The 14,092-nt window shown below is 46.2% G+C and overlaps 2 protein-coding genes across 2 annotated transcripts; one reads left to right on the top strand and one right to left on the bottom strand.

The window, feature by feature from the left end:
* Positions 1 to 921: 921 nt before the first annotated feature.
* LOC117766266 (germ cell-specific gene 1-like protein) lies at positions 922 to 7,570 on the top strand. Its single transcript, XM_034593158.1, has 6 exons — positions 922 to 1,679; positions 2,579 to 2,917; positions 4,913 to 4,960; positions 5,054 to 5,218; positions 5,318 to 5,429; positions 6,661 to 7,570. Exons 2-6 carry the CDS (start codon positions 2,626 to 2,628, stop codon positions 7,127 to 7,129), a joined length of 1,086 nt encoding a protein of 361 aa, XP_034449049.1. The 5' UTR covers positions 922 to 1,679; positions 2,579 to 2,625; the 3' UTR covers positions 7,130 to 7,570.
* A 762-nt stretch (positions 7,571 to 8,332) lies between these two features.
* Positions 8,333 to 12,476, bottom strand: LOC117766284 (epithelial membrane protein 2-like). The gene is made up of 6 exons (XM_034593182.1): positions 12,331 to 12,476; positions 10,625 to 10,712; positions 9,747 to 9,855; positions 8,976 to 9,116; positions 8,531 to 8,889; positions 8,333 to 8,486 (listed from the first exon to the last, which is right to left on the bottom strand). The coding sequence occupies exons 2-5, from the start codon at positions 10,700 to 10,702 to the stop codon at positions 8,729 to 8,731; spliced, it is 489 nt and encodes a 162-aa protein (XP_034449073.1). The 5' UTR covers positions 10,703 to 10,712; positions 12,331 to 12,476; the 3' UTR covers positions 8,333 to 8,486; positions 8,531 to 8,728.
* Between the last annotated feature and the right edge of the window lie 1,616 nt (positions 12,477 to 14,092).

The following is a 14,092-nucleotide window of genomic DNA, read 5'->3' on the forward strand; positions in this document are numbered from 1 at the left end:
TGCTCCTCTGCTTATTACTGGGACACGTCTTTGTTACTTTCACTGGTTGATAAAACCTCCAGTTTCAGTTTCATCAAATTTCCTTATTCACTTTGACCAAACTGTCTGTCCCCCCCCCCCCCCCCCCTCTTTTTCCCACACTCATTCAGTTTTTAACTTCTCTCTCTCCCTCCTTTCATTTTGTGTACGATGCCGTTCTGACTTCCTCAGTCTGTCTCAAAGACATTTGACCAGGTCAAGGTTTCTGTGTTTCTGTAGATCAACATCAAACTGTGAAGAATAAGAGTGAACGTAACGAGAACGGCATTAATTACAAAACTGGGAAAGTTATAACCGAATCTTCTGATTTTAAATAGATGATGAAAGTTCAATGGTCGTAAAAGATGAAAGCAGATTTTTCATAGTGGTATTTTACATGATGGGGGAAGATTTGTGCATAAATGAAGCTGCTGTTTGCTCCTTGTTATCGACCAAACTTTAATATATTGTGCTACAATGGCTCAAAACATAACTAGTGTAGATTTAAAGCTTTATTTGTGTATCACATTATGCTCCAGGTGAAAGAACGAGTTACCAGGGAAGTTGTAGCCACAAAACTATGTTCAAAGTGTAAAGATAAACATTTGACACAGATTAAAACAAACAACCAATAAAACCAATTAAAGGAATAAAGATAAAATGGTAAATTAAAAGTAGTCTATAGATAGTTGCAGCTAAAAAGTCATTTTTAAAACATGCACACAACATTCACTGTGATTCTGTACTTTTCATGGAGACTAGGAAATAGTAAAAATATTAGATTATGGTTGAAAAAGTAATTGTAATAAGTGTTTAAATAGTTGAGGAATAAATTTAAAGTGAAAAAATTGTTTATAAATGGTTGAAATTGCAAAAAAAGTAATATAACGTAAAAAAGTAATGTTTGAAAGAGTACTACCAGTTATGTAGAAACAGATCAAATAGTCGGCTAAAGAAAAAACTGGTTCCTCTTAAGCCTCCAGGCCTTAACTTAACCAAATCCACTTAAACACTAAGAGTACAATTAAAGGTTTTAAGCAACATCCAGATTAATTAAAGATAAGATAAACACAGAGAAGATGGGACCCACTGGTTCAGGATTATCTTCCTCTGAAAACAACATGAAACCTTCACAGTGATTGCAGCCGACTTCAGTTATTAAATACCCCCCCCCCCCCCCCCCCCCCACACAGTGACAACTGCTGCACATGCATGGGGCTGCAGAGCAATATTGTGGATGTAATAGTGTGCATCTGTCATGTTTATTCACAGTGTCAAGGTCACCTCGAGGTCGTTCACACATCAGATCAGAGCTGCTTGTTTTTTTACGGCTGAAGTCATTGGACGAGGGAGATAAAGAGGTGGAGAGATGAATAAGTCTAGGAATCAAAATGAAAACAGATGGAACAGAGTTGCCTGTTTTGGATTTATACAGATGGATTAAAGAGGAGCAGTGTGTGTGTGTGTGTGTGTGTGTCTGACCGCTGGGGTCGGATCATAAAGACTGAGGTCAGTGTTGACGGCCCAAAATCCTCCGTCGCTCCCGCCATCTGATGAGGAGTGAGAGGGAGCAGAGACGGCCGGAGGAGCAGGGTCGGAGGTTTCCTTCCACCTTGATGACGGAGCGGAGAACAGAGTGAGACGTTGAACAGGCTGAGGGGGTGAGTGGGGCTTTGATTTAATCCTTTGTTCAAATTAATTTCACTTCTTGACGCCGAGCGTGGAGGTTTGAGTGAACAGTAATTTTCTCACGTCTTCCTGTGATTTCGCTTCCTCCCACTAATTATTACTAGTTTGCTTATTTTTCTATCACAGTTGTTTTTATTCTTTAAATGTGATTAGTCGTGTGGCTCCAGAGCGGCTTCTCCTCCTTGGAATCGAATAACGAGCTGCCGCTGCTTTTTTTTAGTTCCATACCAGAGTGGAGGTGACGCCTGATGTCCGGCAGATGAAGAAGGAAAAACTTGAGCTACTCATCTCGTATTTAAAATACATTACTTTTAGTGTTTTTTGAGTGAAGGCGCTCATATCCACCCTGGAACATGACTGTTAAAAGGGAATTGCAGTATTTTTCTATAAATGAATGGTGATCACAGAAACCTTTTGGTCAAAGTGTGATCTTATGGGGCAACCGCAACAACAAAAAGCTCAAATTGTTATTCTGGGTCTTTTCCTAGATTCTGACACGTCTCACTCGTGCAGCAGCTCGTCCCTCCTCTGCATGTCGTCTCTCGTTCTCTCTCTTTCGTTCGCTCTTCACTTTGTAGAAGCTCTTTGTTCGTATTCTTCGGCTCAAACAAATATTAATGTCCCTCGACGTCGAATGCTTCATCGACATTGTCCTCGTCAGAGAAGGACTCAGCCCTGACGGTTTCTCTCAGTAAAATACAAACTCCTCTCTCGGACGGTCGCAGTTGCCCCATGAGATTACATCGTACCCTCTGCTGGGGTCATGGCGGCCAGCGGAGGCGATCTGCTGGACTGAATTCCCCTTTCAGAGTTTGCACATTTGACCATTTCTCTCTGTCTCTCCCCCCCGTCCCTCCTTCTCCTGCACCAGTCCATATCCTCCTTCAACCCCCACCCCCCCACCCCCCTGTCTGCAGGATGGAGCTGCTGCAGCAGATGCGTTCCCCTCGCCTCTCCTTCATCCAGACGCTGGTGTCCCTCTTCCTGGGCGGCACGGCGCTCATGTCCTCCTACTGGTGCGAGGGTCAACAGAAGGTGCCCAAGCCGCTGTGCACGGCCACCAAGCACAGCAACTGCATCCCCGTCCCTGGTGTCTCCAACTCCAACATCCAGTTCTCCTGGGAGACGGGGGACGACCGCTTCGTCTTCCCCACCTTTCACACGGGCCTGTTTATCACCTGTGAGGAAAACATCTACTCAGACGCATGGGGTGAGAGGACGAAAGAGACATTTCAGTGTATTCCGAGCTGTTTAGATGCAGCTGTGCCTAATAAACTGAAAATGTGAGTGTTCAGTGGTGGAAAGACCAAGTTGCTGTGTTTCTCTTGAGAGAATAAAAGCACGGACCCGTCACCAGTGACCCTGAAGGGGATTGAGCAGATAGAGGAAACTAATAAATGAGAGAACAGCACATTTGGCCACGGGTGGAATAAACAATCAGTATCATTGCAAAGGATTTCATGAGCTTGCCTATGGTTGTGTGTGTGTGTGTGTGTGTGTGTGTGTGTGTGTGTGGTAGAGGATGAACCCAAGGTGAGATAAGGATCCACAGTCAGACAATTTGTGTCATAAGTGCGGCGCTAGTGTGACAGACACAGAAATAGGCCACAGAGGGGATGTGAGTTAATATCATGAATTCAGGTCTCAGGTGTGTTAATTTTATACGTGTATGTGTCTGTGTGTGTTTTTGTGTGAGTGAGTGTGTGTGTGTGTGTGTGTGGCCATGTGATCAGCCCAAAGAGGATTATCATCAGTGTGTGTTCGGCTCGCTGAGATTTAGACTTCAGCAGCATGACTCAATTATGGATTAGAAACCCAGAGAGAGAAGGTTAATGGGATTCTCAAACATCAGCTGCTTTGCTCCGTCTCATTTGCAGCTGATTTGCAGTTGATTTGAAGGATTTGTCTTTAAATGATGCTGACGTTCGTCCAGACGTCTTTACACTGACCCGCGTGGTCAGTTATAAAAAAACACTCACATGAAATGATGAACAAAGAAAAAAACACATATACAAACACATCCATACAAAAAAAATCTAATGTCCATATTGGATTTGCTATAAAAACATAGTTTAACGTGTTGAATTAAGATATTTTTAAATATTTCACTAATATCCTTAAAGTGGCTTCAATAAAAAAACGACAGCGATGAACCCAGAGTCACTTATCACCAGCTGCTCAGTTTCCCTTCAGCAAAGTTCATCTCTTTTCACACATTTTTCTATTTTCATTTAGTTCAAAGTTAGTAACAAATTCGCTAAAATTAACACAGTAGAGAATTTATAGGCTTTAAAGTTACCTCAGGAGGTGGTGGAGAACAAAAACTGAGCTAAAAACGAGCTGGATGTGAACATACGCAGCTGTTTGATAATGTTATAATAATAATATATATATTATTTTACTTATATATCGAGTTCTGTTTCTGCTTCGGCCCAAAATGCTTCCAGAGTCGTCCCTGAAAATGGTTTACGTTCATGACATATTGCTATTTTTCCGTAATCGTTAATTGTAGCTTCAAATCCTCTGTGTGTTTGCGAGCACGTCGGTGAAACTGTACTTTAATTCGTTCTTATCTGTGTCTTTTCTTCTGCTCCTGCTTCGTCTGTGCGATCCAGTCGCTGTGTGATGAGCTTCCTCCGTAACCCAGAGCCCGATAGGAAGCTCTGATTACTGCATCTGTCATGTAAACACACTGGTAAACAAGCCACAAAGAGGATTAACCCACAGCAGGAACAGCTTCTTTCTGCTTTTTATCTCGTCGGGTTCTTTTTCAATACGGCTGGAAGCAGCGAGGCGAAATGACAAAGTCTTATTCTGCTGTGGCACAGATTCTGTGCGTGGACCCCGTCCCTCCAGATTTACACCGAACAAATCTCCTAATCTCCCATCAGGTTACTTCAGGCCACGTAAACACTTTGTGCAAACTGTTACCTCCGGCTGCTTGTTCTCACAGTAATTAGACTGCAGTGTTCATTGAAATGTACAACGTGCCCCTCATGCACAGGCGGGAGGATTTCTGAACCCAGGGAGCAGAATTGATGGCGAGTGCAGTGAAATGTCACAGCTGTGGTTGTTACTTTTACAGATCACCGGCCGAGGCCTCGACGACAAGATGCAGATAGACTCATTTCCTGTTACTGCAGCGCTGATTTACTGTCATGGAGGTGATTCTGTAACTACCCTGATGTTTCTCTTTTGTTCCCAGAGGAGAAGTGTCGAGGGTTTTACACTCTCACCCCCCGATCGGAGAAAGGTGAGCGGCTGGATCACGTTCTCCTGCTTTTTTGACTGATTTGAAATCTTCGTCCGTCTCCGTGCTCAGCCTCCTCTTCTTCTCCCTCCTCAGCTATGATGTGGCTGTCGCTGTCTCTGGAGCTGATGTACGTCGGTCTGCTGTTGATCAGCTGCACTCTGCTGTCGGTGCAGTTGTGCATGAGGGCCTGGTGCCCCTCCACGCAGCGCTGGGGCCAGCTGCTCAACGCTTTTGCGGCTGTTTTCACAGTCCTGGGCGGTACCGCTATTTTTCATATATATATATATTTATATTACGACATATCACGATCAGTGTTGGTGATTATTTAGCCAACACATCTGGCCCGTGTCTCCCCAGGTCTGCTCGGGATGGTGGGTCACATGATGTTCATGCAGGTGTTTCAGACGACCGTCTTGATGGGACCAGAGGATTTCAAACCTCACAGCTACGGCTACTCCTGGGCTTTCTAGTGAGTTCACTTCACACGCTATCCTCTCACTTCATCCCACACGGACGACCAGATGTCGGTTGCATCCTTCATCGGCCTCGTAAACCACGTCAGCCGAACTGGAATGAGTCGGTCTGGTCTTCTCGTTGCATCGCCAGCTTCCAGCCGTCGCCTAGCAACAGATGCAAAAGTTCTTCGGTTGATTAAAAACGTTTAAATATGTGTACTTACATTTAAAAATTAATTACTCTGATGTTTTCACTGCGCTTGCTCTTTGAAAAACAGTTTGTCACAGAAGTGCAATGAATCATGGGATGTGTTAGGATCCACCTGGCGGTGTGTGTGTGTGTGGGGGGGGGGGGGATTCTGACAGTCTAGTCCTGCCACTGTGATGCAACCGGCTCGCAGACTTCACAGTGGTCAGCTTTGTTGCCTCAGATGGTTCCTGGTTCAGCTGTGGTCACAGTTTGGATTGTCTCCCAGTGTTGACGTTGGTTTCCTCCGAGGACTCAAGCTCCCCCCCCCCCCCCCCCCCGTCCGTCCAAAGACGCAGTTTGGGGTGAGGTTGAGTGGAGACGTGAAATAGACCGAAGGTGTGAGTGTGAGTGTGAATGGTTGTTTGATCCTGTGTGCACTTGTGACCCGTCCAGGATGTGACCCGCCTCTCGCCCAGAGTCAGCTGGGATTAGCCCCCCCCCCCCCCAACCCCCTCAGAGAATAAGCTGTACAGATAATGGATGGATCGGCTTCCCCCCCTCACACACACACACACAGAGGGACTGATTGAAGGATCCATGATCACTAATCCTCAGTCCACTGGGCTTCTCTCTTTCAGACCTGGACTTAATGTTCTCACAGTTTCTCTTGTGCCTTCACTCGAAATGTGAATATCAAAAAACGTCTTTAATGGTAAATTTACCTTTAGACTGTTGCAAGAAAAGAACATCACACTGTAACAGGTGATATCTCTGAGCTCACTTACGTTACATTGGTTTTCTTTACTTGTTTCTCACTATCCAGTTGATTCCACTTGTGTGCAATGTACTCGCACATGTGTACAACTACGTTCTCTTGAGTAAACTGACCTTGTTGCATGTTTATGCCAAATTATGCTCTTTCCAGTTTTCCATGTTTGTGCTTTGTCCTTTAATTAAACATCAAAATGGGTCGAACATATAATTTCTGACGCACACGACGTCTGCTCTTCTGTTTAAACACAAAGCTCTCTCTCTCTGTTTCTCTCTGTCACCAGCGTGGCCTGGTTTGCCTTCACAGTCTGCATGTCCGCCGGCGTCTCCACCCTCAACAACTACACCAAGAAGGTCCTGATGGTGGGACCCCGGCCGCTCTTCAACGCCTGGACCTTCAACTTTGTGGGGCTCCTGCCGCCGGCTCCTTACTACACCCCTCCCAACGCAGCCATCAACCTGGCCTCTCCCCCGTCACCTCCCCGGATCTCCCACCTGTCTCCCTACTACGAGCCCCCGTCCACCAAGGTGCCGGCCTCCGCTCCGAGGCTCACCAGCTCCCGCTCGCTTCCTCTCCCCCACTCTGAGTCCTTCCCTCCTCACCCCTCCAACCCTGCCCCCGCATCTCCGTTCCATCGCCTGTCACTCCCGTCAACATCTCCACCACCCACGGCGTCCGTCTCCGTGCGCATGGCGCTGCCGGCGCACAGGGAGCACCCCTTCGAACCAGAGGACGACTACAGCCCGCTTTGACCTTTCGATCCAGACTGAAGTCTTCCATCTTGGCATTGCAGGTCAATGTTGGTCATGGACTTGTCATGTGCTCTGAATTCACATTCCAGTCTCCAGACTCAATGAACTAATTCGATTTGATCATAATCACTCTGTTCTAATAAAGAAGGAGGATGTAGATGAATTATTGAAATGTGTTCTTTGTTAAATCCAGTGGAACCAAAAGGCTCAATTTCACAACAACACAAACTTATAAATAAATCTATAATGTTCTGAATCAGCGACTGAGTGATTGTTTTCATCATGTGAGACTGTGCCCAGGCCCCAGAAAGGCTGGATACGCCCCTGCTGAAGAGAGATGATCAAACTGAACATGCTTCACAATATGCAAAATGAATATTAAATAAATGTGATCATCAGAACGATCTCATCTAACATTGCAGCCACTGTAACAAAACGGAACAATTTACTTTAAATTAGTCGAGTAGACGATTCAGTAACTGGTTGAAAATCAAGTTTTTAATATCGTCAAATCATTGTCATTCACGGTGAGAAGTAACAGTCGCAGAAACAAATTAAATCATTTGACATGTGGAACATTGTGGGGAAACAAATCATATTTACACATTATATCTCACACTCTTAAGAGTCAAAGCAGTTTTATTTCTGCATCGAAAGGAGCTGGTTTGTCTGAAAGTATCTGAAAGTGATATGTTACTGGTATAAGTTTGGATTTACGTCTATATTTGGTTATTTTATTTGTGTAAAATGTTGATTTTCATATGTACGTGTGTGTAAGTGGACGCGTTTAATCAGTTTATTGGTGTGAAAGGACCAGAGAGCCATCAGAGTGGATATCTAACATTAAAACCAGTTTCCTGTCTTCCTAGTTACAAATAATTAGAAGATATCATTTGGGTATTTTTCATTTTATGTCATTGCATAGTTGTATCGTGAGGATACACACAGATCAGCACGTGACATGTAGATGGAACAAACAGGCACAGATTTACCGAGCACTTTGAAAAAAATTTCCTTGGCATCGTGTCGTTTGTTAACTAGTGGCACGTTATACAAAGTCAGAACGGAGCAGGTAACAGTACGAACAATATAGTCTCGAAAGAAAAAAAACAACAATATGCTAAAATCATAAAGTCGCGTCTCTTTATCCAACAGTCGTATCCATATATAAATGTACATTACTAAAAAAAGAAAGACCACAGATTTCACTCTTTGGCTTTTGATGCAAGCCAGACACAATGTTAGATCTTAATTTATCATCTTATAAACATCAAGGCCTTTTTTTGTTCAGATAACTACAAAAATAATATTCTTAATCCTCAGAGGAAAAAACCGGCTCAAACTCTCAAATTGAAAACTCCCTCAAATACAAAAAACAGGGATCGACTGAGCAAAAAGCACAAAAATCCTGATGATCTGGAACAGACTCAGTAAAACACCGGTGTGTATTTGAGAGGATCAACGCGTCTGTTCTATCTGCGGCTGGATTTACACGAGCAGCTGAAATCTGCAAAATCTAACTAAACCCAGATTTCAGCTGATGGAGTAGATCCGGCCAAAAGGAGTCTGGGCCGGTCGGGGCGAGCTCTAGTGTCCTTCTCACGCCGTCTTCTTGCGTAGCACAAAGTAAATGATGGAGGAGATGAGCGTGAGCGCGAAGGAGATCCACGCCAGGATGAAGCAGTGGCCATACCAACCGGTTGACTCGTCGAGGTGGAAGCGGTCTGTGTAGATGGAGGCTGCGATCATGATGCACAGGCCTGGAGGAGAGCAAAGGTCAGTGAGGGGAGTGGACGAGGAGAGAGAGAGAGACAAGTTGGGAGGATGTACAGAGAGAGAAACTCACAGGCGAGGAACTGGAAGATGCCGGAGATGGTGAACCTCTTCCCTTTTTCCAGGGTGAAGAGCTGGGCCACGAACACGAAGATGCCCACGATGGAGAAGATGCAAGCGAGGATGGAGCTGGCCTGTACTGCCTGGAGGTAATCTGCAGGGGGAGCCAGAGGTGGGAGCGACACAGTGAGTGAGTGTGGGGGGGGGGGGGGGGGGGGGGGGTTTAGTATCACGATACGGACACGCCCAGGAAGCACCGAGGTCGCGGTGACACTGAATCTGCTCAGGCGGTTGCCTTTCTGAGCCGCAGGAATGTTTCGGTGAGTCATCCCACATATTTTAGGATTTGAAAACATTTGAAAAGCAGCTACTGTTTTCTGAAGATCACATGTTTGTGGTGATAGTACGAACAAAACAAGAAGCAATCACTGTGCACGAGACCAGAGATAAACACGAGGCGTTGCTTTCTGATTTCTCACATTTCCTCTATTCCTAGTTTCAACAGAAGGACGGGATTCTCCTCGACTCAGTGTTTCACAACATGTGAAACAAACTTTGTGGGTTTTCTGTCATTCACATGTAGAGTTTTTGTACACAAAGCTTGATAAATTGCTGCTAAAAATACCTTTTCTTTTGCTCAGATTTTTGCAGATTTATGCATAAATATTTCGCATGTTTTGAATGATGGAAGTTTTATGGTTTGGCCGAAAATCGACGAAACATTTATGGCAAACTTCTGCTTTATTGAGACGTAAATCCGACCTCTGTGCGGGACAGGTCTTACCTTGTGGGTAGTGTGCTCCTTCGGGAATATCGGTTAAGTTCCAAATGCCGTTTTCCTTGATCCACCGGCCCCACACGTCGGTGGAAATGGTGTCAGTCATCCACCAGGCCTGAGGGGGGGGGGGAGAAGCAGTGAGGTCAATCAACTGTTGTGTGAACATGAACGACCCTCTTTGGAAAATGGACGAATCAATGAGAAATGGAAATGTGGGGAATTCAAACTATGTCCTGTTGTGAACACAGCAGCTGAGCTCAGGAGTGTGTGTGTGTGTGTGTGTGTGTGTGTGTGTGTGTATTATGACATGAACGTGGAGGGGAGCTGCGGGCGAAGCGAGGACGATCACAGGGAGGGAAACTGATCTTCTGGTCCACAACTCTCACTCCGGCATGCAGCGCTCGCTAGTACACAGGCAGGAATGCCACATATGTAAATGTGCGTGTTGCAGGCCGTCCGTCCGTCTCAGACTGACACTTTGCCTGCACACGCACATGCACTCGTCGGTGACACCCAGAAATGTGGAGTATGCTGCACCCGAGAAGAACAGAGGACCATTGACAGGCAGGGGGGGGGGGGGGGGGGGGGGGGGGGGGTGACAGACAGGTGAGCAGCCGTCAGTGTTGTTAGTGATGCACATAACTCTGCACCACTGTCATTTTTAATAAATGGGAGGAAGTTGGGGATTAGGCCGCGGCAGTTGTGCCTTCAGGGTGTCGGGCCACGTATACCTGGGTTCATGGACGTGTGTGTGTGTGTGTGTGTGTGTGTGTGTGTGTGTGTGTGTGTGTGTGTGTGTGTGCAGGGGTGGGGGGTGGGGGGGGGGGGGTGATGCACTGTGCAGGTACGTTGAGGTGAAAGGCCGATAGCAGTGTCTCACTTACATTGTCGATAGTAGCCACCAGGAGGAGGATGATGCCAATTATGTGAACGGCAAAGATGCCAGCGAGGAGGATCAGCATGATGACTGTGCTGGAGGGAGGGAGAGAGAGAGAGAGAGAGAGAGAGAGAGAGAGAGAGAGAGAGAGAGAGAGAGAGGGGAGGGACAAAGAGAAAACTTGTTACACCACTTTTTTACGCACTTTGGAGAAATGACTCACAAACACACACAGCAGAAAGAATGAAATATGGCCTTAAAACAAAGGCTCCCCGCTTCCTGCATGGTTTAACCCTGGAGCCATTAATGACAGCCCCCCCCCACACACACACACACACACACACACACACACACACACCCATGCACACACACACTCATCTTCATAAACACACTGAAAACAAAGCCAAAACCTGGCACCAGCTCAGGGCGTGGCTTCACAACTTCTAATTACTGTGAGTTCCACACTCTCCAGTGAAACTCCTGCAAACAGACGCCTCACATGTTCGCGCCCAGAGATCGAGGGGGGGGGGGGCCACGCAGAGGGGTTTTCTGTGTATTTGCCCCGGATCAGTTCATCCCCGGGCAGAGTGTCGGTGGTAATGAGAGCCGGAGAGCGTTTGGTTCATGGCAGGCAGATGGGTTTGGGCTTGTCTTGTGCTCACAAAAAAACCCACCACTCCTTAAAATAACTGTGGAGAAAAGCTGCTGTTCCTCCGCCTCGCTGGCTCACGCCTGGAGAGGTCTACCTCAGAGATAATCAAATAAACGCCTCTTTTCATTCCTCTATTTGATTCATTACTGTAACTGTACTTCATCAGTGCAGGTGGCTCAGCCCTGAGATACCAGTCGGACCAGAGAGCTGATGTGTACTCGTATTAACCGGGTACTCCTCAGTATTTACATGTGGATTATCTGTCTCCAGTGTGGAGGCTGCTGCACTGGGTGTGAACAGAGGAAGAGGCACATCTGGAATGTGCTGGTTCCCTCCACGTTAAAGGAGTGGTCAAGGGCTGGGTCCTCACACACACACACACACTTGCCTGCTCCCTGACTCTCTCACACAAAACCACACTCGCACACAGCGCCAAGGGCACGCTGATACACATGTGATCACGTCTGACACAAAAAGTGTTTCCCACCGTTCATGTGTTACAGACGGTTTGGTCGTCTGTTTCCTGCCAGACGACCAAACTTCAATCCACAACTTTTGGTTGGAAAAAGAAAAAAAGTGCAATTCTCTAGCAGTTGGACGCTTTAATTCAAAACACACGCGTGGAATAGTTTCATTGAATGTTTTTCCAACGTCTCAACGTGTCAAATGTCCCTGCTGGGATTTTGGACGAGGCATGTTTCCATTACAACAAAATAAAATACATGTGGCTGAGGAAGAAAAGGAAGAAAACAACAATCAAGAGAGCAGAGCAGAGACTCACAGTTAAATTTAAAGTTCACAAACTGCTGCAGGATCAGCCTTCACCTGCCAAGTTACTGGAGCTCAGAAGCAAAGTAGCTAAACAGGTATCAGAGGTCCACACACACACACACACACACACACACACCTTTACTCTATTTCTAGTGATTTGCTTTTCTTGTATATAAATAACACAACACTGAAGTAAACCTGCAGATTCACACATCTCACTGTTAACCAACCGACTGTGGAGACGTAGAAAACGACTGAAGGAAATAGAAAAAGCAGAATCTGAGACTTACTGTTGACTGTCGACCGTCTGTGTCTTCAAGTGTAATTCCTCCTTCACTCAGGGACACTGGTTTCAAACCCTGCGTCTAAATGCACAAACACCAGAAACGAGCAGTCCGCCCACTTCTGCCCTGCCCTCTTTTTGGAGACCACACCCCTGACAAGCCTCCCTCCTGCCTGATCTCATAATCTCTGTCTCCCCCCCTTTCCCCCCCCCCCCCCCCCCCCCCCCCCCCCCCTGCTCCAGACTTTCCTCCCAGTCCCACCCTCTCTTTCTCTGTGTTTATTCTACAAATATGCACAGGCTGACAACCGGCCACAGTTTCAACAACTTCTGCGGCCAGGGCCTAGATTTCTCCATGTGTGTTTTGGGTGTCTCATGTCTTTGTCACCAGGCTGATGATGGTGATTCTCACCGGGAGGGCGGCTCATGACTCACTGGTGTTTGAAGGGGAAACTCCCACAACACTGGGCTTTATTGACAGTGATTCTCCGCACGCTGCCATGGAGACAGGCTTCAGCCGAGGCCTAATCGCAATCACGTAGCTGCTGCCGCCCCAACACATAAACAACCACTCACGACCAGCAGAGTGGCGTCTCTTCCTGATCACCACCCTGCGTCTTTTCCCGCTTTTGTTACGGAGGAAGAGGTTTCAGGATGAAGGAATGTTGTTGGTGGCGAGGGAAAGAAGGAGGTGGGGGCAAATGAGTACAAGTCGTAGCTTGAGTGAGAAGGGAGGAGGGGAAGAAGAGGGAGGGAACGAGAACGGAGGGAGGAAGACGGAAAGGGGCACGGAGGAGGAACTGTGGAGAGGTAAGGGGGGGGCGTTGGAGACATTTCTCACATGGGCTGTGAGTTCATTTGTCGTTATTATTACTCACCATCATTGTTTGATTGCTGCTGGTGATCGATGTGCTCCTCAAAGTCTAATCCGCTCTCAGTGGATTCCGTTTAGATTGAGAAAGAAGGTTTTTAATCTGCCAATATCTCATCTCATAATGACATAATAACACATAATAGCATTTGCTTGTTTGCTCAGTGCCAACGTCAGAGCCTCATTTCTAATCACGTCGAATCATCTGAGATGTTCCAGTAACGATACGAGACTGATGTGACTTTTTAATGCCCTTAAAATCTTTTAATACCAAGACAAAGAATCGACTGTGTCTCAATCCAGTTGCTGCATTTGAAGACCGATTGTGTCACAGCGTGAGGATCCTTAAGATGAACGTGTCCCTTTTTATCCCAGGGTCCGTTCATGTGATGGCAACGGCAATCACGAATCACACACTTCAGCGGAACCACACAGCTAACGGCACACGCGTTTAAAAAAAACAACCCAACGGGCATTAAAACTATCTCGTCATGTCCAACCTCAGCTCTGTTACTAAGCAACAGCAGTGAGGGGCGGGACGAGCTGGTGACACCGATCACAGAAAACCTCTGTAGAGCTGAACTGTCCCGGTTGGGTTCGGCCTTCGCAGTTTCCCCCCCCCCGACCCACGAAGGACGCAGCCCCCGAATAGAGACTTTTTTTTTTAATGATGCAGACGTTCAGAAGACGACGTGGACACAAACAGTTAAAAACAAACTCACAGAACAGCATCAAAGTATGTTTGTAAAAAAAAAACAGAAAGAAAATGTATTTAATTAAAAGGGATGAATCTATTGAACGATCCTGAGGATGAATTGAAAGCATGTTATACAATTTACTGTTTCAATAAATAGAGTTATAGATATATTTATACGGCACTTGAGGAAATATAATTTGG

The sequence above is a fragment of the Hippoglossus hippoglossus genome, chromosome 8 (genome assembly GCF_009819705.1).
Source record: "Hippoglossus hippoglossus isolate fHipHip1 chromosome 8, fHipHip1.pri, whole genome shotgun sequence".
Classification (NCBI taxonomy): Eukaryota; Metazoa; Chordata; class Actinopteri; order Pleuronectiformes; family Pleuronectidae; genus Hippoglossus; species Hippoglossus hippoglossus.